Source organism: Schistocerca serialis, chromosome 10 (assembly GCF_023864345.2).
Source record: "Schistocerca serialis cubense isolate TAMUIC-IGC-003099 chromosome 10, iqSchSeri2.2, whole genome shotgun sequence".
Classification (NCBI taxonomy): domain Eukaryota; kingdom Metazoa; phylum Arthropoda; class Insecta; order Orthoptera; family Acrididae; genus Schistocerca; species Schistocerca serialis.
In genome coordinates, this window is record NC_064647.1 from 89,263,262 (window position 1) to 89,288,505 (window position 25,244).

Genomic DNA, 25,244 nt, shown 5'->3' on the forward strand with positions numbered 1-25,244 from the left:
TCAGAACATTGTGCTGGAGTATAATATGCCCACAGGAGGAATATGTCCATCCTGATATACTGAATAAACATAAAAAGCAAAAGGTACTACCTGAGAATTATTTTCCATTCCATAGACGTGGCTTGTGTAAATGCTTGGCTGTTTTAGAGAGGACATTGTGGTCAGAAAAATGAGAAGTAGCAGACGCAGCAAGTGCCTCACTGAAGAAAGGAAGGCAATCTGCCCAGTTGCTGACGTGCACTTTGACCAAATCGGATACTGGCCTGAGCATTTAGATTCAGAATCAAGATGCAGACTTTGTACAAAGGCCTATTCAACAGTCAAATGCTCCAGATGCAATGTTGCATTGTGTTTTTACAAACAAAACAACTGTTTCAGAAGTTTTGATTAAAAATAAATCAGTAAAAAATCAATTTTGTAGAACGATTTTCGGTTAAAAATAAATGTAAGATTCAAAGAAACATGCTGTTTTATTCCTTAACTAAACAGTAAAAAGTTTTAACACTTTCTAATAAAATAAATAAGAAATTAGTTTATGTATTTATACTAATTACTTTAAATCTAAGTAACACTTATGATGAATTTCAATGACAATGATGCCATTGAGAATAATTACTTTACTTTTTAACCAGTAGCATCAGAACAACTTCAGCAAAGAATATGGCATATGTACAACATATATAGTAAATATTCATTTTTCCCAATTTTTCTCTAAATACCATGCACAAATAGTTAATGAGCAACAGATTCTCTCTGCGTGAAACCCTGTTAGCTAAGATTACAACCGGCCTGTTACAGTATCTTCAAGTTCGTTATTGTAGCCGAGCCTCTGTTCAGAGTCCATGAAGAGATGGAAACCAGTTAGAGTGAAGTCTGGGCTGTAGGGTATATGTTCAAAAATGTCCCATTTGAACTGATGCAACAATTCTCACATTTGTTGGGCAGAATTCAGCCAAAAACTGTCATCTTAAATTGAGACACCAGTACCCTAGAGACCAAAGCACTTATATTGAATTGTTATTTTCACTTATCTCGGTAGCTCACAGTAGTAGTAGTAGTAGTAGTAGTAGTAGTAGTAGTTGTTGTTGTTGTTGTGGTCTTCAGTCCTGAGAGTGGTTTGATGCAGCTCTCCATGCTACTCTATCCTGTGCAAGCTTCTTCATCTCCCAGTGCCTACTGCAACCTACATCCTTCTGAATCTGCTTAGTGTATTCATCTCTTGGTCTCCCTCTATGATTTTTACCCTCCACACTGCCCTCCAATACTAAATTGGTGATCCCTTGATGCCTCAGAACATGACCTACCAACCGATCCTTTCTTTTAGTCAAGTTGTGCCACAAACTCCTCTTCTCCCGATTTCTATTCAACACCTCCTCATTAGTTGTGTGATTTACCCATCTAATCTTCAGCAGTAGACTTGAGAATTAACTGCCATTCACATTTCATAAAATCCAGAACAAGATTCCTTTGATGTCCCAAAAAGATAGTATCCATAAACTCTCCAACTGACAGGGTTTAGTGTCCTTTTTCCTGTTTTGTTACGGTAGGCAGTATGACCTCACATGATGGTCATCCATTTAGTTCCCTGTTGGGATCGACTCTTACCACTGGTCACAATTTCGTTTTGTAAGACTTCCCCTTTCACATTTTAATGATCACAGAGGTCCAGAGAAGAAGTCACCTGTTGAGTGCTGCTGTAGTTCATAGAAAGAATTTTTGGAATTCAATGACAACAGAACTTCCGGTAACCTGCTTGCATCTCCTGTATAACACCCCAAGGTGTTTGTGGTAGTTGCCGCCCCCCCCCCCCCCCCCCACACACACACACCTGTTAGCTAGACTACTACACTAGTATGAATGTAGTGTTACCTGAGGTTCACCAGTCTGCCAGGAAACTTCTCAAACGGTATGGCGTAGCAAATACAATACTTGAAGAAAAGCCTGCGGAGCTCTGACATTTCGAGAATGCAGTCCACATAGGGCTTTAATCTATAAAATTTAATAGAACTGAACTCCAAAGTGTGCAATGCTGACACCTGAGCTATGTATGATATTGCTTTTCCACCAAGACATAGACAATAAGAAATTTTCAATCTGAAACACAGCAAAATTATATTTCTGAAAGACTGCTAACAGGATATATTTGAGCAAAAACCTTTTTAGTAAAGTTTATACACATTTTTTGGATAATATAAATAGTACACTATTGTCAGTAGTTCAAGTCATTGTTAAATCAAGTAACAGTGTAAAAGAAGCAATTTTTACCTATCTATAATCTATCATTAAGCGTTTAAATGCACTCAGTTTCACCATTTTGTGTACACATACATGCACACAAACGCACTTGCATTGTGAAAAGGATACAGTGAAACACAGTGGAGTTATAATTAAACTTTTGCTACTTGAGCCAGTAGTGACAAAATTATTTACTGTATGGGAACCCAACTTTCTACGAATTATGTTCAAACTGTGCACTGCAGGATTTGTGATGTTAGCAGTATTAGTGTCGTGACTTGTCAATATATGCCAGTACTGATAGTGCATTACAGCTGAAGACAGTCTGGACAAGGCATGCAGGGCTTTATTTGCAAGGCTGTTTTATCAAAACAACAGCAATAGTGCTGCTACTCTTCACAAGTATCAATGCATTTAAGGAATATGGAGAGGTCCTCTTTCCACACTGGGGTTGAGGAATATTATTCATATATTCAAATTAACTGGTGATTTGGGAATTGCTCCTCGGAGAGGCCAACTGTGGCGCAAATTTTTGAAGAAGTTATGTTGCCACGGCTGAGTATGCCGAATGCAATGTGCTATTTTCGAGCAGTGCACGAGCTGTGTCAAGACAGCTGAACATTCCACAGTCCACCATTTGAAAAGTGCTGCGAACAACTATGAAATGGTATCCATACAAAGTTCCTGGCTGTTGTGTATGCAGATGGTCATCACACCGAGCAACACTTTGTAACCCGGAACTTAACATGGTATGCAATTAATAAATGTTACCCTCTCATGCAGAAATTAAGATGTGTTTCTTTCAATGGTTTATTTGTTATTTCTCTTCTGCATGCCCTTACAAATGTTTCCACAAAGTTTCATCATCCTATGATCACATTTTTTTCACAGGAGCCCTCTCAAGTAGCAAAAGGTTAAAATGAACACCCTGTATGTACGCACGTTATCTGCTGCTATTACCAATATAGATACTACAGTCTATAAGCTGGGACAGTTTTAAATATCACAAAATACTGCTACTCCATTGTACAATACATGACACATTTATTATGTACTCACATACATGAACAATATAAATGAAACAGCATTAGAACTCAGAATCAGATTCCACTATCAGTTTCCATACTGGGGAAGGCTGCAACATTTAAAGAGTAGAACTATGGGGCCAGGACGCTTTGAGGAGCTTACAAACTGCATCTCCTTTGCTTTTTGTAATCAACTACTAAATAGCACCAAAAGCTAAATCTGAGATACGATCTATAGATATTATGTTACAACACTGAAGCCACATTTTCTGACATTTTATCATGACAAACACATTCTGGAGAGATCTTTCATGTGGCATAGGTTAGCTCTGCTGTGAACTTAATGTTTTTCATGTTTTCAGTTCTGAATCTGAAATATTTAATGATTTAAGCATTTGTAAAGCAAATGTACTGTATCTGTCGGGTTTTTAATCAATGCTTATGTATTGCAAATATATGCAGTTTAGGTGATACACCACATTAAAGATCTTTGCAAAAGGCATCTTTTTTAATACCTTTTTTGTTGAGCTGAAGTATCAGGAAGTGTGACATTGGTGACCAAACATGCTACTGTACATTGATCTATTGATATTACTTATTATACCCTTGCATGGATATACACTGTTTTTTGATCTTGTTTGATGTTTGGTCAGGTACGAGTGTTCCAAGTTTCTTCAGTTTCCCTAAGCTCTTGTTTCAAATTTTACCTAATAAATTGTACACTGAATTCATGTTGCGCTATTTTCAGACTCATGGTATGCTATAGGTACTCACAATAAAATAAAACGCACTATAACTCGGGAACAATACGTTCACAAAAAGGAATGACATCAGTGAGTGAAGAAATTGTTGGTAATTACCAGTGATGGGACACATTTTGCATGCATACTTCATCTAATTATTCATGAAAATCTCATTAGATGGTACCACCTATGTTACCATATTCTAGTGAACTCTAGTGAGCCATTTACAACTTCGTGTGTCTTTCCAGCAAGGGATCTAAAAGCCAATGTCGGGAACAAAAAACTGTTTTCTACATAATGGAAACATTAATATTGAATATAGGTTAATGACCCATCAAAGTATAATAAAAATGTACAGAGCCAGAGATTTGATAACAAAGCTTCTGCTGCTCTGTTGATTCCCTTTCATCATAAGCAACAGTACGTGAGGTGATGGTAGGAGACCCTTAGGCAGGACGAACAGAGTGTTCAATGGATCCATATGAGCTGTACTACATGGGACTTAGGAACCCAAACTTCTGATACATAGAGCTAATTGGAATTTCAACGTGCACCCTTATCACTTAGCTACTACCTGTTCGAAAAACGTCACTCGATGTCAACAGTTCCAAAAACATTTACTGTGATTATTTACACCCTTGTGGTAAGCATACAAAATGTGTCTTGGTGATTTCAGCTCTGTAATTCATTACCAAGAAATATATTTTAATACATGCTCTGGAGAGGCTCCACCGCAGACCATTTTACTACAAGCCACGCCTGCTTAACAGACTTTCCAGGAAACCTAATGAATTCTCATACTGTATAAAACATCTTTTGTGTAGAGGTTTTGAACACACATATGCCTTCACTGGCAATATGTTATATAATTGTAAACCCATGTATGTCATAATGTGCCGAATTTTTTGTGTCTGGCAGCTGGGATGTCAATCTGCTTTTTAATGAATGGACGAATAGCAGGTGTAAAGGCTCACACAGTGTAGTACAGTAGTTCAATGGCTACCTGAGAAACATGTGTCCATGAGCTGTCTAAGGGTTGGAGATTTCATCGTGGGAATGTGGCTCTCTGGAAGAAGAATGTATCGTTTAAAGCCCTGTCAAGATCGAGGACATTAGAGATGGAGCACAAGCTCGAATTGCATCAAGGATGGGGAAGGAAATCAGTCGTGCCCTTTCAAAGGAACCATCCCAGCATTAGCCTGGAGCAATTTAGGGAAATCACAGATGTGACTCTCTGGAGTCCCCCAATGGGTTTAAGTCCTTGGTTGGTTGCTTTTGTCACTGTATATCAACAATATTTCATTTGTGGTCTACAAGGTGTGATAAAAAAATGTAATGGGAATTTTTGTTTCTCTTAAAGAATCTTTATTCATTCATCAGCATCAACCTTGTTCCTTTCCAAATAATCCCCCTCGGATACAATATGCTTGTGGCAACACTTTTTCCAAACTTGGAAGCCCTTCTGGAACACACTTTTCGTTATGATATTCAGCTCCTTCAGTGATTCTGTTTTTATCTCATCAATGGTGGGAAATGAAAGAAGTTGTAGGGGGCCATGTCCGGTAAATATGGTGGCTGAGACAATTTAACAGTTTTGTTTTAGATTTTAGTTTTTTTGTGGTTGCAAGGGGGGGGGGGAATAATCACGAACAAGTGTGAAAGTGTGAGTGGGGATAATTATTGTGATTAAATTTTCTTCAGATTGCTTGATGCAAATGGTGTACAACTTCCAGGAAATACCCCTTATTGACCATACAACCATAAGGCAGGAAACTCACGATGTACTATCCCATGGCAACTGAAGAAAAAAATGAGAAGAACCTTTGCATGTGATCGAACTTCTCAAATTTCTTTTCGGTCTTGGCTCTTCAGGCAATGTCCAATGGTAGGACTGGGTGTCAGTTTTGATGTCACACCTGTGTGTACATGTTTTATCACCTGTTAAAAAGCAACTTTAGAATATCTGGATTATTGTCAACATGATTCAGCAATTCCTTAGCAATGTACATGAGCTGTGTTGCGACTCGTGTTGGTGCCGTTGGTAGGTTGGTATCGTGTAATAGGGATATTGGCATCTCGTTTTCTTCTTGTGTTTACTGGCGCCACTACGTTTGCTGGCGTTGTCTGTCCGGAAGTGGCAGCAGCAGCATTAGCGATATCTAGTACCGTGGTACTATCTTTGGAAGGAAGCGAAGTGTTTCATGGGTCGGGTGTGTCGGCAGTTTGGTTGGGACAGAGCAGCAGTGAGGTCCGGCAGCACAAGGACATGCCAGGACCACTGGCAGCACAGAGGCATTGCCGGATCGAGGGGCTGTAGTTGCGAGGGCCACAACCTCATTGTCCACCAGACCCAGGACGTTTGAGTTGAGTGAACATTAACCCAGTAGTGAAACCTCCACTATTACGAGATCACGCCTTTTGTTCACGCACTGCTGCTAGCAGGTTTGCTGAGATGAAGAGCAACGAGTGGACTGTTTGCGGTTGGCAAAATTAATTAGCCGTCCTTCACTTCTTATTATTAAGCATTGAATTCCTTGTGTTTGTTGATGAAGTTCAACCAGCAGTATTTTTCTGCCTAGTGGCCGCCAATGACCCAGTTACCTGCCCTGGGGGTTAGCGTATTTTCGCGGCAGTGTACCTTTCCTCACCTTGCCGCTGCTGTATGGTAAGGCATGTAGTTCGACAGCCTCCTTGATTGTGGTTCGGATATTTTGTTCTTTTGGATTACCTTGGTCGTAGTGGTTCCTTATGCTTCTGGATGTTCTAAACACCGGATTCTCAAGATGTAACACTGTCTACCAGTTCTGCATTGCCAGGGTTATTCCATCGTTGTGTTGGTTAGCAGACGTTAGGTAGATTTTGCAAGAGTGCTGGTTTGAGTTGCCGTCCGGTTAAGTGACCACAACTCTTGGCTTCTTGTCTCATCGGTCACGAAAAGTTGAGTGACTTTCCCAGGCCAATCCTTGAAGCACTGTCTGAGGCCCACTTCTCTCTTGGATTGATCAGATTGTGATGATTTTTTCTAAATATTTTAATTCTGAGTTATTACTATTGAGGCCTTCAGCTGACAAGTAATTTGAATTTCTTGTCAATAAGGCCTTCAGCCATGAATGCAATTTGTCTAAAGAATTTTTAAATAGATATTGTCTCTTAATAGTAAAATTTTAATGATTGTGGTTTTTTAAAAAATATATATATTTTAGTACCTCTTGGAGAAGTTTAACTGTTCTTAAGAATTTGTTATCCATGCATTCAGCTGTTAAATTGTTTTTTTGAGTTATTACTATTGGGGCCTTCAGCCACAAAATAATTTGAATTTCTGGTCAATAAGGCCTTCAGCCATGAGTGCCACTTGCTTAAGAATTTTTTATTAAACAGTGTGTCTTACCAGCCAGATCTGATAACTGTTCCTTATTGTCAACCTTGTTCACAATTGGTTCCAAATAAAGTGTACGTGACTTTAAAAAAATAAAATAAAAAAAATAATCTGAGCCACCAACGGTAACTGAGTAAGGCCCCGTCCACACTGAATCCTACCTTCCCTAAGTACTACATCTCAGTCCACATGATACTGTTTTTGGTTGAAATTCAAGAATTTCAGAACAAACTTTGCTGCTACATGTTTCATGCCCAAAATATCTGAAAAAACTGCTTAGTATGGAGACACAGGAATCACATCATCATCAGTAACCTCTCTGATGGTGATTCAGTGATTTTCCAGAAAAAAAATAATTTTCTTACTTCTTCCACACTGTCATCAGTAACTGATGTGCTAAGGTGTCCAAGGCAGTCACTGTCTTCAATGTCTTTTCAAATCTCTTTGAAACATTTATATGACTCAGATGAGATCTGCTAAATCCAGTCAACAATTCAAATTCGGTGCTGCACTTTATTCCATTTTTCAAGAGAAATTTAATGCATACTCTTTGATCCATCCAGCTTTGAAAGTAAAAATTTGCCAACCACTTCAAAACACGTACAACCTATTCAATGTCAACAATAAACTAAATATTCAAAACAGCTGAAAATGCAAACACACATCAGAAATGTGTGTACCAATATGATAAAGAAACTGGAAAAACCGCAAGCTCTGAGATCATTGCTGCTGCCGTATCACGTTTTAATGATGACCAGAATGAAATTTTCACTCTGCAATGGAGTGTGTGGTGATATGAAACTTTATTGCAGATTACAACTTTGTGGTATATCGCTAGAGCACTTGTCCACAAAAGACAAAGGTCCCAAGTTCAGACATGTGCAACATCACTAGACATTTCTCACCCCATACAGTGTGTCATTTTTCTTCTCTCTTGCTCTGCACATATACAGTTTCTGGAGGATGTTTTCTTGATGGCATTGGCGGGAAGGGGAATAAACCTAGCAAAATGTGCCCAATTTTCTGCTTGCACTTTTAATGGGTAATCCCATAATGAAGCCATCCATGTCTAGAATAGTCTGGCGGTAGAGTGACCGTTTCTATTATGTCCTCAGCCAGCTGACTTCTAAACTGATTAAAACAAGATTTTTCTCCTGTTGCTTAGTTTAGTGTGACATATGAATTGAAAATCCCAATGTCCATCAAGTACAAGAAAATTTTGTTCTATCCTTTGGCATATCTTCTCATGACAGAGAAAGATAACAACTGCTGGTCTTGTCTGTCAACTGCATTCATTGATTTACTTGTGTTGTGTTACTGCTTGGGACTTCTGGACTGGAGTTTTGGTTTTCCTGCCAGTTTTTCCTGTTGCCGTCATACTGATATCTGTATGGATAGTTGATAGAATATTTACTTCTTTTATATCCATCCACTTCAGAGCCATGAGCCATTATCAGAACTATCAGAAACATCACATTCAAGAAATATTACTTTCAAGAAACACTGCTGTAACTTTTATTCAAAAGATTTTTTATGTCCTTGTCCGAGAAAAACTTTTTGCAATACAGCATTGATTGCTATTACACAGCTGCTGAAAAAGCCTGAAAATGATTGCTTATAACTCCCAAAATACCAAAAGAAATCAAATGTGGTATACATCACTAAATAGATCATTTTTTCAGCTTTCCAATGATATATAATGCACCACACACCATCTATTGACAGAAAATAAGAAACACTAAGAAGAAGCTATAGCTGACTGTACTACCAGCCAACAATGTAACAGCAGCTTGAAACCTGCAGCCAGCTGTATAAGCCAATGGGTTAATAAATGTGAATACAGTACTGAGTGAAATGCTTTTCCAAAGTCAGAACACAGTGTCCTGCTGACTAGATAGATCAGTGGCTTTCCAGTTGTCGTGTAGGAAAAACACAAGGTAGGTTTTGCATCACAAGTATTTTTGTAATCCGTGCTTGTCGGCACAAAAGAAAACCATTCTGTTTGTGATAACTCATTACATTTGAGTGCAAAATGTGTTCTAAAATTCTGCAATAGGTGGATGTCAGAGAGATCTGATGGCAGCTTCACAAATCACTTCTGCTACCGATCATATAGATGGTATGATCCATGCTTTCTTCTAACAAATAGGCAGTTTCTTGTTTGAGTGATCCACAGTAAATTACTCTAAAATAGGTGCTGGCCCATACATAATTTCTGTCTAGAACCCAAGGATTCCACGGAACTAGTTCACTCTAGCACTTTCAGCTGTTTCTCGAGGACAATTACACTAACATTTATATCACTCTTCTTTTCAATGGTGTGAGAATTGAACTGGGGCAGACCTCCTGTTATTTCCTTTGTGAAAAACGTTTTAAACTGCAGTACAACATATCTGCTTTTGCTCTGCTACACTCAGTATGAGTTACCGTTTCACCACAAGACTCTGGACATTAACTTCGGGGCCACTAATTGTCTTTTCGGTCAGCGTGGATTTTGTTTGAGTTCAGAAGAGTCCTTTTGATACGATTGTGCCACAGTTGTTGTTGAGCTGGAAGTGTGACTGAACAAAGTACAATAGTGAGAAAATTTTCGAGATTGTTTGTGTGTGCAAGCTATGTTGCAAAGAAACTTTTTTTCTGAGATTAAGAAGGAACAGGGGTATTTCTAGAAGGGGTAGGGGCGGGGGGCATTATCTGATATGATAAAGATTGATGATGATAATTTCTAGAAATACCGGTATAACAGTTTGTCTAGGATAGCAATGAATGATCCTTTAGAGTCAGTCATAAGAATAAATAAAAAATAAGAATAAAATAAAAAATAAGAATAAAATAAAAAATAAGAACAAAATAAAAAATAAGAACAAAATAAAAAATAAGAACAAAATAAAAAATAAACAAAATAAAAAAGAACAAAATAAAAAAGAATAAAATAAAAAATAAAAAAAGAATAAAATAATAAATAAAATTTCCAATACTGTGTACGTTTTAAAACTAGTGGAAGTGGGATGAGATAGGGCAGACATGTACTCTTCCCTTTCCAAACTCATTCCTGAACACAATTGAGCACTGCAGCAGAGTTCGAGGAGGTGTGAGGCAACTGTGTTTGACCACTGTTACTCAGGAAAGCACAAAATGGCTGTGGGAGAAGCGAGGCCACTAGAAGTTGGAGAAAACTGTGTTTCTGGAGAGCAGTGAAAGAGGCACCCCGAATGTTCTGGAAGGTTGATATAGGAGCATCTAACATTAAATTAAAAGGAAGATACAGTTTTGAGAGGAGAGCTACTCCTTGGCAACAGTAGAATGGACTTGTCCCTGCACACTGAAGCGGATAGACATGAAATGGTCAATAAAAATATTTTACAATAAGAATTATGAATGTTATGCAAGGTGATGTATCTGACATCAGATGTTCGTTGAGGCTCAACATGATGGACATTGGCTGAGAGCAGACAGTGACACTTGAGGCAGCACAACCTCACTGATGCTCTAAGCGGAATTGGTAGTTTATCTGATGTTGCAAACTAAAACCATGTACACCTATGACAGTCTACTGCACAATGTCTCTCAAATGCATTGGTACATGGGCTATGGACACTATCTTGCAGTGTATATTGTGGAAGATGATTGTGTTTCGCCTTATGGTCATAACTGAGTGGGGACAATCAACAATAGTGCTGGATCTTATTGTGAATGGTGCCAAGCAGTCTCTTAAATATCCTAGTGTTTCACAGATAAAGTCCCTTATGGCATCATATTTCATATAGCAACCTTTGCATGAGCAGGTGTAATGATGGCCCATTGGCTTATCTTCCACTGGTGTTGCTAGTTCATAGAGAGCACAGTGGGTGACAGTTACACAGAATTATTGGTTCCATGAATGTTCCTCAAATTCTAACATGATAAATAACATGATGCATATATATCTTTGAGTTGGAATATGATAAATATGTATACCAATAATGAAAACTCCTGGATGGAAAAATACATAAGATATGTGAAAAGCAACCACTTACCTTGTAGCGTAATTTGTGACTGGTGAAGTGATGTGCTGCAAAAATGAATGATGATTGCCAGTGTAAAAAGTTTAGTTGGGTACTGAATTTGTATAACCTGACGTTTGGCTGTACGTTTCATTTATGCTCACGTATCACAAGACAGATCGACACAGCGTATATGCTAGTTGGGCCAATGACAGAAGACATCTTAAATCCATTCGTGGTCGAATGTAATGCACCTGCCATTGTTCAAGCGTAGTACAGAGGTGGACTGTGTAAAGATTTTTGTGGTCACTATTGGTTATCTATATTACTAGCCTGGCCATGTCGTTACATCTGAAGACAGCAGACTCCTTTCTCCAAGATGCAAAGTCTGTGTCAGCTATAAATCTAAAAGATCGATCATGAAAAATAAATTCATGTGCTGTATTTCACTGCCATTGTATACATTATGGTTTATACTTTATCACAGTGTACAACTTTAACCAAATTCACAATAAAGACTGGTCTTTGTCATTTTCACTAGACAGATGGAATATCCCATCACTTTTCGAGAATGTAATAGATTACGCCTCAGTGGTAACTGCTAGTCGGACGGCTTATTCCTAGTAGTCAGGTCCAGCCTTAGAGATACAGCGTGAACCACGGAAGAAAAGTGGCTGTGACAATGCCTATGACATCGTGGGGAGAAGGGAAAACCTGTATCTGTATATCCAGTTGGAATCTGTTAACTAACACAGACCATTTGTGGATGTAGTCCATATCAAACTATTTGTAATGGTCCGCATAATTAACCAACTTCATTATGCACGGTCATTATAAATGAGAAATTCCGGGAGCGGAAAGACATACCTTAGGGGGAAAAAAGGACGGGTATATACTCGCACACACACACACATATCCATCCACACACATATACAGACACAAGCAGACATATTGCTCCCGGGATTGGAATGACTCCTTACCCTCTCCCTTAAAACCCACATCCTTTCGTCTTTCCCTCTCCCTCCCTCTTTCCTGATGAGGCAACAGTTTGTTGCGAAAGTTTGAATTTTGTGTGTATGTTTGTGTTTGTTCGTGTGTCTATCGACATGCCAGCGCTTTCGTTTGGTAAATCACATCCTCTTTGTTTTTAGATATATTTTTCCCACGTGGAATGTTTCCCTCTATTAATTCAGAATATAAAAATTGATACACATGCTTAATCTACATTGCCACCCAATATCGCGATAAAGTAGAAGCAAAACATCGCAACCTACAGACGATTGATGTGTTGGCCACACAAACACATAATAGAAAATGGTTAAAATTAGCTTTTGAGCTCTCGATTATTTTGCAGTAAGAGTACACACATTCACACATGCAACCACACAGATACCAAAGTGTACACACTCAACACAGCAGAATGAATACCAACTTAGTTTAGAGCACAGGGCCTCAACAATATAGTCTGCTCTTTCTGGGCATGTTGAGTACTTACTTTCTGGCCAGCTGTCCACGTCCCCATCCTGTAATTTCATTCAAAGTGTACGCATGTTCCACCACAATCTGAGAACTTTTGCAGTGAATGAAAGGCAGGTGAGTATTGCAGGTTGCAGTGTAGCTAACGTGCACCGACTTTTAGGAGCAAACAACGCTTTAGGGCACGAATGCGGGTGCCTGTACCTCAAACTGCCACCAATGTGTGTAAGTTCCTTCTCTAGAGATTTTGTGCGAGTTCTGCTTTTCACCTATCTTGTATGAATAAAAGTCTGTGCCATATTACGAAATTGGACACGAAGTTACAAGCATTTAATGCAAAACAAACACACTGTCGTGTTGCTCACACTTACGTTTCCAGCTTTTTAAGTCGGTGGAGTGGCTCAAAAAGAGCATCTGTGTGATCCGCACAGCTGAGCAGTTCAAGTTCTCGTAGGTCCGGGCAGTGCTGTGTCACGGTGCGCACCGTCTCATCCTGCACTATGCAACTCAGCTGAAGGTGCTGTAGTTTCTGCAATCGTCCGTTCCTAAAGGGACAGTAAACAGGTGTGTACTAGACTTATAACAAAATGTACAACATACAAAAACAATCTAATGCAAATTGTCGGAAACTTTTCTCAGACAATACTCTCATCTGCAGGGAGGTCACAAGCCCAGAGTATAGTACCACAAAGCAGGAAGATTTCAGAGGATCTGTGATGCGTGCAGTGACTGGAAGATAATACTAATGTACATAAATGTAACATACTACACATAAATAAGCAGAGACACTGATTAATGTCAGGTAATGCTGTTGGTGATAAATCAGTGAAAATGTTAACAACAATAAAATATTTAAGTGTATACATCTGGAACAATAAAATATTAATGACTATAAAAAGTTAGTTCTGTTGTAAGCAGATGCCAGGTTACGACTCCTTGGGAGAAAAAAAACGATTAAAAAAAGAAATGAATCGACTGAACCTTACATATTCCTTCACTGGGTATCATTAAGTGAGGACGTAATATGAAAGTGACCAAAACAGTGAGAATTTTTTTTATTGGCTCTTCATTTACTACATGGAACTGAAATTTCAGTTCCTCAATATTATCTTCCATTTCCACTTCTAAGTGTGATAAAAATAATAATTAACAAAAGCTTGCATGAGCCACACCCCTTTGTTGTCCTGTATTTCCACATATTATTTATTCCAGCAGTGTTTTCTTCCAGTTTTATGGAGCCACAATGTGGGGAATATTTTGGTGTTTAGCGGATTCAGTATGCGCATGGAAAACTCAAAATCCTAATGAAATTTCCAACTCCCTCGTAGGGTAACCGTGCCCCAAGACAACATTTGTTTCCACAACTGCTGATGAATTTGCACCATATGATGCTTGTTTAGTTTTTAACTGTACTAATCTTGCAGACTACAGACTCTAGAGAGGCTAGTATTTGATCCAAGAGCTTTCACACTGGCGACATTGAAGAAATCACAAGCAGGAGAATTGATGCTGCTGACATTACTGTTACTCAGTTTGAAAATCAGATTAACCTAAGAGGACAAGCAAAGTAAAGACTACTTGAGGATGAAAAGGAGAAAGCATATGTTTTGCACTAGTTTGCACTGATAAGGTAAGGCATAACATAAACACTGTCAAATCTTTAACTCAGGCTTCCCATAATCTACATTTTGCCAATTTTATGTAATTAAATTTGGCGTAAATCAGTCACTACTATAGTGAAACATTCTGTGGAAGGAATTTTCATTTACTACTATAGTAAGGCAAACCTCTAAGATTTTTTTTCATAGGAATTTGAATAGCTGTAAAAATCTAGCAAAAGAAGGTATCAATATTCTGTTCCACAGATATTTGTAATAATGATATATCAAACTTTGTACACAAGAATATTAATTCCAGTCCGACAGAATTTCATAGAAGGGACATTTGTACTCATCTTGTTGAAAAAATTTCAATTATTTATAATTAAAACATATAACTTAAATAAGCATGAAAACATATGTGTGTATCCATATGACATTCTTTAACAACTGTGCCAAATTTAGTTACATTGCCTTGAGAACTTCAGATTTTTTTCAAAGTACTGCAACTTCGCATATGTTGTTGTTGTGGTCTTCAGTCCTGAGACTGGTTTGAGGCAGCTCTCCATGCTGCTCTGTCCTGTGCAAGCTTCTTCATCTCCCAGTACCTACTGCAACCTACATCCTTCTGAATCTGCTTAGTGTATTCATCTCTTGGTCTCCCTCTACGATTTTTACCCTCCACGCTGCCCTCCAATGCTAAATTTGTGATCCCTTGATGCCTCAAAACATGTCCTACCAACCGATCCCTTCTTCTAGTCAAGTTGTGCCACAAACTTCTCTTCTCCCCAATCCTATTCAATACCTCCTCATTAGTTACGTGATCTACCCACTTTATCTTCAGCATTCTTCTGTAGCACCACATTTCGAAAACTTCTATTCTCTTCTTGTCCAAACTGGTTATCGTCCATGTTTCACTTCCATACATGGCTACACTCCATACAAATACTTTCTGAAACGGTTCCTGACACTGAAATCTATACTCGATGTTAACAAATTTCTCTTCTTCAGAAACGATTTCCTTGCCACTCCCAGTCTACATTTTATATCCTCTCTACTTCGACCATCATCAGTTATTTTACTTCCTAAATAGCAAAACTCCTTTACTACTTTAAGTGTCTCATTTTCTAATCTAATCCCCTCAGCATCACCCGATTTAATTTGACTACATTCCATTATCCTCGTTTTGCTTTTGTTGATGTTCATCTTGTATCCTCCTTTCAAGACACTGTCCATTCCGTTCAACTGCTCTTTCAAGTCCTTTGATGTCTCTGACAGAATTACAATGTCATCGGCGAACCTCAAAGTTTTTACTTCTTCTCCATGAATTTTAATACCTACTCCGAATTTTTCTTTTGTTTCCTTTACTGCTTGCTCAATATACAGATTGAATAACATCGGGGAGAGGCTACAACCCTGTCTCACTCCTTTCCCAACCACTGCTTCCCTTTCATGCCCCTCGACTCTTATAACTGCCATCTGGTTTCTGTACAAATTGTAAATAGCCTTTCGCTCCTTGTATTTTACCCCTGCCCCCTTCAGAATTTGAAAGAGGGTATTCCAATTAATGTTGTCAAAAGCTTTCTCTAAGTCTAAAAATGCTAGAAGCGTAGATTTGCCTTTTCTTAATCTTTCTTCTAAGATAAGTCGTAAGGTTAGTATTGCCTCACGTGTTCCAACATTTCTACGGAATCCAAACTGATCTTCCCCGAGGTCCGCTTCTACCAGTTTTTCCATTCGTCTGTAAAGAATTCGCGTTAGTATTTTGTAGCTGTGACTTATTAAACTGATAGTTCTGTAATTTTCACTTCTGTCAACACCTGCTTTCTTTGGGATTGGAATTATTATATTCTTCTTGAAGTCTGTGGGTATTTCGCCTGTCTCATACATCTCGCTCACCAGATGGTAGAGTTTTGTCATTACTGGCTCTCCCAAGGCCATCAGTAGTTCTAATGGAATGTTGTCTACTCCCGGGGGCTTGTTTCGACTCAGGTCTTTCAGTGCTCTGTCAAACTCTTCACGCAGTATCTTATCTCCCATTTCATCTTCATCTACATCCTCTTCCATTTCCATAATATTGTCCTCAAGTACATCGCCCTTGTATAAACCCTCTATATACTCGTTCCACCTTCCTGCCTTCCCTTCTTTGCTTAGAACTGGGTTGCCATCTGAGCTCTTGATATTCATACAAGTGGTTCTCTTTCCTCCGAAGGTCTCTTTAATTTTCCTGTAGGCAGTATCTATCTTACCCCTAGTGAGATAAGCCTCTACATCCTTACATTTGTCCTCTTAGCCATCCCTGCTTAGCCATTTTGCACTTCCTGTCGATCTCATTTTTGAGACGTTTGTATTCCTTTTTGCCTGCTTCATTTACTGCATTTTTATATTTTCTCCTTTCATCAATTAAATTCAATATTTCTTCTGTTACCCAAGGATTTCTATTAGCCCTCGTCTTTTTACCTACTTGATCCTCTGCTGCCTTCACTACTTCATCCCTCAGAGCTACCCATTCTTCTTCTACTGTATTTCTTTCCCCCATTCCTGTCAATTGTTCCCTTATGCTTTCCCTGAAACTCTCTACAACCTCTGGTTCTTTCAGTTTATCCAGGTCCCATCTCCTTAAATTCCCACCTTTTTGCAGTTTCTTCAGTTTCAATCTGCAGTTCATAACCAATAGATTGTGGTCAGAATCCACATCTGCCCCTGGAAATGTCTTACAATTTAAAACCTGGTTCCTAAATCTCTGTCTTACCATTATATAATCTATCTGATACCTTTTAGTATCTCCAGGATTCTTCCAGGTATACAACCTTCTTTTATGATTCTTGAACCAAGTGTTAGCTATGATTAAGTTATGCTCTGTGCAAAATTCTACAAGGCGGCTTCCTCTTTCATTTCTTCGCATATATCCCCCCCCTTAAAAGATCAAATAGAGAAAATCCAGCAAAGACCAGCCAGTTTTCTGTCTTCATTATATAGTATGTGCAACACTGTAACAGAAATCCTATGAATTCCAGTGGCAGATGTCACAGGAGCCATTCTGCTCTGTGCAGAAGCTTACTGTTAATATTTTGAGAAAATTTGTTCCATGAAGTGAAAAGCTAGATACTGCTTCCTCCTCACATGCAGCTTGTAAAATAATTGTGACTGGAAAACAAAGAGAATTTAGACCTCGCATGAGGTATTATATTACATGCCCTGTGCACCGTTTGCAAGCAGAACAGGTATGAGGTGAAATGACAGTTCCCTCCAACACACACTGTAATGTGCCTCGTGGGGAATACTTGGAGGTGTACAACTACATCATAAGTTTATGTATGTTGATAGGCCTGTGCCTCCTGGTACGTAACATGGTAAAACATTCTTTTTTTGTGCTGGTAAGGAATTCCTACACTGATACAAGGAAGTCCTACCTCGATACACTGTTGTTTATTGCCAGTATACCTTGTTAGACACTAATTAAAATTTTATGACATGAAATGACATCTTTTCCAGTATATATGAAACACTCATACTCAGTCACATGAAACTCGTTTATTCATTTGTTGTGTTCTGCAGTCCTCAATAAGGAGCGGAGCTTCCGGGAACAGGAGGGCCAGAAAACAAAGAAATTAAGATTTAACTAATTCAAATTTTACAAGCAGTAGGTGTATTTTCTATGGAAAGGATGAGAATCCAGCTGAGCCGTGATGCTATAGGAAGTGTTGAAAATCAAGGTAGTTAGTTTCATGTTCCCCAACTCAACTGCACCATAAACTGTAAAGTGGAATGAGTCATTTTTCGTTCACGTTGCAAGATAGCTTGTAAATATGGCTCATCCTGAACATTTATAACTGTACTTACAATCACTTTTAAATATACATCTATGAGTTAGTAATTCCTGCCCACCACCTTTTACACATCATAATAACAGAATATTTTTTTATGAAACAGAAGGAGTTGTCGATGAGAAACTTGATTTTGTTTTCAAATTTTTCTTTTTGCCAGTCAGACATTTTATAACACTGGGTAAGTTATCAAAAATTTTAGTTGTAGCATTGGCCATTTCTTTTTGTGCTGAAGACAACCTTAATGTGGAGTAATGAATTTCATTTTTCCTTCTGTCGTTTTGAGTAGTGCTGGATTTTTCAAAACAAACTGCGTGAGGGAATAAATATACTGTGAAGCACTAGTCAGAATGCCCAACTCCTTAAACAGATGTCTACACGACAATCATGCGTGAGCACCACGTATTATTCTCATAGTATGTTTTTCAGTAATGAAGACTTCCTTTTCTTATAGATGAATTACCCTACAACATTATTCCATATTAAATTCTTGAATGAAAATACGCAAAATATATCCACTTACAGATCTGTCTCTCCCCAAGATTTGTGACGGTTCTAAGTGCAAATGTGGCTGATTTAAGTGGTTTCAGGAGTTCCAAAATGTGCTTTTATCAATTTAAATTTTTATCAACATGGATACCTACAAATTTTGAACCGTCCAATCTATTTATTATTCCCTAATTATGTTACACTTACCGTTGGTGTAGCAACCCCAAGATGTGCAAAACTGAATAAATTTTTTTTAATTCAAGGTGATACCATCACAGAAAACCACTCAGTGATACTTTTAAGAACCTTGTTTACCATTCTTCTGGTGCTATATGTATGCTTGGAGTGATTACAACACTACAGTCATTAGCAGAAATAACTATTTCTGTTTGATGTACATTAGACGGAAGATCACTTACACATATGAGGAATAATAGCAGACCTAACATTGAGCCTCGAGGACACCCATATTCGATTCTCCCCAATCAGAACAATGTCCCCAGACTAAAATGGTTGATTCTTTTGGTTAGATCTGACATTATCCATTGCTTGGCTATACCATCAGTTAAATAAAAGTTCTGTTTATCTAAGACAGTACTGTAATTCACAAACTCGAATGCCTTATTTTGGTTGTACTAAATACCAATTGGCACTGTTCTCTTATTTAACATTTGTAAATTTTGCTGAGTGAACATGTAAATGGCATTCTCAGTAGAGTAACTCTTTTGAAATCCAAACTGTGATTTACTGAAGATATTATTGGAGCTTACATGAGAGATTATTCTATAATAAATCAACTTGTCAAAAAGTTTAGAAAATGTCAGTACTGAAACTGCTCAATTATTATTGATGTTATCTCTTATCGTCTTTGAAATATGCCGTTGTTAAACCCTTCTTTAAGACTCTCTCTGGAAATTCTTGAGCTAGTGATGGATAACATATTTCAGAGAAGGCAGAGCTTATTGTATGTGATTAAATCATCAGTACGCTACTGAAAACACCATCAAAACCAGATGAGCTTTTATTTTTAAGGGAATACACAATTTTCTTAATTTCAGAAGTTGGTGATACATTTATATGATTGAATTTTATGTGAGTTGCTTTCTCAACATAGTGTTGTGATTTTTCCCTGTAATTGTTTGTCATACACTCAACATTTAAGTAAACTGATATGACAATACATTAGGAAGTTATTCACAGAATTGGTGGGGGATGGAATGTGCCAAAGCCACAGAAAGAAGAAGGAATAAAGTGACAGTATGTGTGTCGATACATCAGGAACATACCCACATATTATAAACTCGTGCCACTGAACACAGTTCTTTTTTCTTGCAGTGTCCAATTATACTCCTCAAGCCACTTCACATTGTATGGCAGAGGTATCTCTGCCACCAATCTCTCTTCCCCCCTTCCTGTTCCACGCACAAACTGCAAAAAATGAATGTTGCTGAATCTCCATATAAAGGCTCTCATTTCTCTGATCTTCTCCTTGTGTGCATTTCACAAGACATTGGTATGTTTTTAATTTTCTTTCCAATTGGTAGGAATTCCCAATTTATTGGTTTACTTTAGATAGAAACTTCTCAAATATCTTGACACAACAACTAAAAGCGTACAGGAGTAAATGTATTGGGAACTGAATGTAAGAATTTCCAGATCCTTAGAAACTCTTCTACAAGTTGCTCAATTATCTACTTTACACAATATCCATACTGATTACTTCTGTTGAACAAACAATTACTTCACTTTATGTGAACCGCTATAGAAGATAGGGAGTGAAACCATACAAAACAAACCAACACTCTTGTCTTTAGGTCAACATACGGAAGTGACTTCTACGGGCAAAACACACTGAACTGAGTTTCTTGCTTATTTTATCTGTGTGTCGACTCCATCCTGACTTGTTAAGCAGCTCCACACAAAGGAATTTCCACAGTGTGTTTCATTTAGAGTACAGTCATTAATGATTTCTCACAGTTCAAACATGCCTTTTGACTTGTCTGAAACTGAATAATATTAGTATTTCTGAGATAAAGAAGGGAAGAATGAAGACTAAGGTTTAAATGAAATGACACTATTTCCGAGTCTTTACTGGCCTCAGAAAAATATGATTTTATGTGTGTAGACTGCAGCAGCAAGTGACAATTTGTACTGAGGCTGGGAGTCAAACCCAGGTCTTCTTACTATACAGGTGCATTGGCCAATAAACCCTTCTGGCGCAGTGGTTCACACAACTGCACAGATTAGCCCGGCATGCCTCCCCCCCCCCCCCCCCCCTCCTCGATCTAACTGCTCATTGCTGCCCCAGTCTGACACAACTGCTTAGTAAGCAGGAGATCCAGGTTTGATTCCCAGCCTTGATACATATTTTCACTCGCTGCTTCAGTATATATACACAAAAAAAATCGTACCTGTACGAGACTAGCGAAGTCTCTGAAACTGTGCCATGTCATTTGCATTAGTACTTGCACTTGCATTTCAGGCAGGATCCTCCATTTACGTTTGATGCTGAGGTGGTATTCCAAAACACGGAGCCTCAGTAATTCTGTAGTTCTGTTCACGTTTAAGGGGAGAATTAAAAGTAGTATGGAGCGGCAACGATAATTTGGATCGAGGAGAGGCGAGCCAGGGTAATCCGTGCAGTTGTGTGAACTGCTGTGCCAAGATGGCTTAGTGGCTAACGCATCTGCCTAGTAAGCAGGAGACTCGAGTTCAATTCCCACCCTTGGTACAAATTTTCACTTGACGCTTCAGTTTGTATACATAAAACCAGGGTTTAATGTCCTGTTGACATTGATGTTATTAAAAACAGAACACAAGCTCAGATTGCTTCAAGGATGGGAAAAGAAGTAGACCATGCCCATTCAAAGGAACCCTCTCAGGATTTGCCTGGAGCGATTTAAGAAAATTGCGGAAAACCTAAATCTGGATAGCCAGACACAGATTTGAACTACAGTCCTCCTGTATGTGAGCCCAGTGTGCTGACTAACCCTGTTGTGAGAGATAAGGATTTAAACTGTTAGGTGCAAAGCACTCACAGGCTCATACTGCTATCTTCTGAGCTAGTCTGGTAACAGTTTGATTAGATTAGCTCAGTTGTGCCACTGGCAAACATTAAAGCTTTGGAACATACCAACAGACCTTGTTAGGAAACAAAAATTGAAATTCATATGGAAAAATGCAGCCATATTTGGATCCTGTAGGATAAGCTACATTATCTACTTTGGCTAGGGCTATTTCTAATCACAGATGATAGGAAACTTTTTGTTTAGATTAACTTCCCACCAGGTCCTAACCCAATCTGTACGGTGGGTCCAATATTGCCACTACATGAGACACAGTCCAGCCATGGCGAGTGAACAGTCGACAGCTGATACTCTTGACATCGCCGTAGCGCCATAAGCTCCACTGGTAACTTTTCACGAAACGTCCCTACGATTCACACTATCCTTGTTAGCCACACCTCAACTGTGAGAAAACAAACTCCTTTTACCAGGAAACTGTCTCTCCTGTACACCAAGCTTGAACATCGTGCTTCGAAGGGCTCTAGGGAACAGCTGAACAATGGGAAGAGAAATTTTTTTGTTGTGGACTGAAACAGGGAGGTTTGAAAAAGCATTAAAATGTTTATTACATCACAACACATTACTGTACAGTAGTTATATTTTATGGATCTTGTACAGAGGCAGCTCTGGGGTGTGAAAAGTACTCAAACATGTACATTTTACTTACGTGTGTTATAATCACTTAAGTCGTTACCACAAAACATTATTGTATTACAGTGCTAATTTTGATTATAAAGTAACCTAACCCTCAATTTTAAGTGTTTCTGTGAAGATATTTGCAATGCAGTAGGAGGGGTTACCCAACAGAATGTTCTTTACTTCAGTCTGAAACTCCAGCAAGTTGTTGAATACGTGTGCTGCCACCAACCTGACTACTTCCTGCACTAATTTAAATCTAGAGATCATTTTTAGTCCTGATGGCAAATTCTTTTTTCCCCCTCTTTTTGTGGGAAAAGACAGGTATTAGTAATGACTAAGGACATTAAAAATGTATCTATTTGTGAAATAGCTTTCAAATACTAAGTTCTATGAAAAGAATCTCAGCAAGATGTCCTAGAACAAACACCTGTTATAATTATTGCAACACAAGTCTATTTTCTGGAACCACTATCCCCTTAAGTTGAACCTAGCCCCTCTGCCCAAAAGCCCCTCTGCCCAAAAGAAAGGTTCCAGAACTCACTGGTGAACATAACTACATAAATACATTTCTTTATTTTTAAATCATCTATAGCAGTTATCACACATATGCTAACATATGCTGAACAAAAGGTGCTTCAGTAATTCCAGGCAGTGGGTTTTCCAACTCGGACTTTGATCTGTCTGTAGTGCCAAAACTTCAACATTTTTGCTCCTTGCACGTATTTGTTTGAAAGGACTATTATACGGTGTCCAAAATTAAAGCAAAAAACCCCTGTTTCTCTATTCTGTGTCTAATTCACGATGTAATCGTACAAACTGTCAAGAGACATCTGTACGATTGTGTTGTGTACAGAATATGGCATTCCACCAACAATGAGGCCAGGACACTTATCGAGCAGGATAGTGTTCTCCAGGTAGTCCCTCATCCACATATGCTGTGTCAAAGACGGTGCACTGCGGCACAGAGAAGACACCTACCTGACACTCTGCGGTGGAGAGCCATAGGAAGAATGGAAGCAGGACAGTGGAAAAGGCTTAATGTGAACTGTTCCGTTATTTCTCAGGTGTGGAAACAGTTTAGAGAGACCGAAACCGTATCCCGAACACCAGGTCAGGGGCTACCATTTGTGACATCAGAAAGAGAGGATTGTTATTTGGCTTAGTACTGCACAGCAACTGACATCTGTCCCCACAGCATCCACTGGATGTGTCGTATCAAGGCCGACAGTGCACAGAAGGCTTCGGCAGAGTGGCCTCTACTGGCAGAGACCAATCGTACGTGTACCTCACAGATGGGAACGTCTAGAGTGCAGTTGTCAGCATGCCACCTGAACAGTCGAACAGTGGGCCGATGTTTTTTCCACAGACAAGTCCCGATTTGGTCTGGAGAGTGAGTCTCAATGGATTCGCATCTGGAGGGAATGTGGAACTCAATTTCGGGTCCGAAACACTGTGAAATGAGACTGATATCGCGGAGGATCACTAATGGTGTGGGCAGGGATTATGTTAGCCACATTAGCACCTCTTCATGAAATTATACGGGTGAATTGGCAAGATTTAACTGCCGTCAGGTATTGTCACGAGATCTCAGGACCTCATGTACGGTTGTTGTGAGGTGCTGTGGGCCCGGACTTCATACTGACAGACGATAACGCTCAACGTCATAGATTGTGGGTGGTTGTTCTCTTGGAAAAAGAAGATATTGCACCCATGGCGTGACCTGCTTGCTCTCCCGATTTGAATCTCACAGAGCATGTCTGGGATGCATGATGAGAGGGGTTGCATCACGTAAACTTTCGCTGACCACTCTCCGATACTTGCATGCATTACTCCTTCGACACGAGATCGATGACATCATTTGCAGCTTGGCCAATTGTCATCATGCCTGTATTGGTGCCAGTGGCAGTCACACCCCGTACTGAGCACATTAATCAGTTGTCAGAATGTGTATGCAGATCCGTTAAGTTGGAAAAAGTGAATAACATTTTTATCTATTCTTATCTGTGTTGCAGTTGTTTACATTCTGTATTTTTTACCTTGTGTCTACTTTACCATAACATGTTTATACTGTTTTGTGGCAAAATAAATGCAGCATTGCAAAATTTCCATCTGTTGCTTTAATTTTGGACACAGCGTGTTATAGTTTTCGGAGTATCACTGCACTGTATTGAAGTTTGACATGACATTTTTAGGATGGCACCTCCCACTCCCAAGCTTCTATGAAGATGAAAGATGTTTGTGACATTTAGCAGTGGGTGTTGGGATATTACACGATGGGATATACAGATATGTGCAGACAGGAGAAAATCCAGGTGAACACTTTCCTCAGGCTATGTATGTGCTGCTCATGGTGAGTAACATTGCTGCAGAGTAGGTTGGTGGTCTGAACACTGGGGGCAAACAGAGAGTAAATGTTCAATCCCATGATTGCCCACAGCAAGCAGACGTGGCAACGAGCCATCATCTTTGTCCTTGATGCCCCCCCCCCCCTCCCCTCGTGGCCACAGTGCAGGATGTGCAGGTTGTTCTGCTGGAAGGACGTCCAAATCAATGCCCGCGGCACTGTGTCTTCTGTTGTCAACAAGAGGCAGTCTGTGGCATAGAAGAAAATAACTACAGACAGGGTCTGAGGCTCGAGCCAGAGGCCACCTGGTCACCCACCCTCTGTGGATATGTTGCCTCACCTGGCAGAGAATGAGATCTGAGCTGACTGCATGAGCTCATAATAGGGAACCCGTCTATGGTCTGCTGAGCTTCTTTGTTAAGGTAAAAGTGGAGGATTTCTTCC

The 25,244-nt window shown here is 39.1% G+C and overlaps 1 protein-coding gene across 5 annotated transcripts in view; it reads right to left on the reverse strand.

Moving 5' to 3' along the window:
- LOC126425124 (F-box/LRR-repeat protein 17-like) overlaps positions 1–25,244 on the reverse strand; it is a 74,725-nt gene that overhangs the window by 6,993 nt on the left and 42,488 nt on the right. For 3 of the 5 annotated variants that reach the window (XM_050088065.1, XM_050088064.1, XM_050088063.1), the window contains exons 6-7: positions 13,210–13,383; positions 1,870–2,094 (exon numbers count right to left, since the gene is read on the reverse strand). In XM_050088065.1, coding sequence (XP_049944022.1) covers positions 1,870–2,094; positions 13,210–13,383 — 399 coding nt within the window. The remainder of the gene's footprint in view (positions 1–1,869; positions 2,095–13,209; positions 13,384–25,244) is intronic. The other 2 variants (XM_050088066.1, XM_050088067.1) reach the window with 2 other exon arrangements.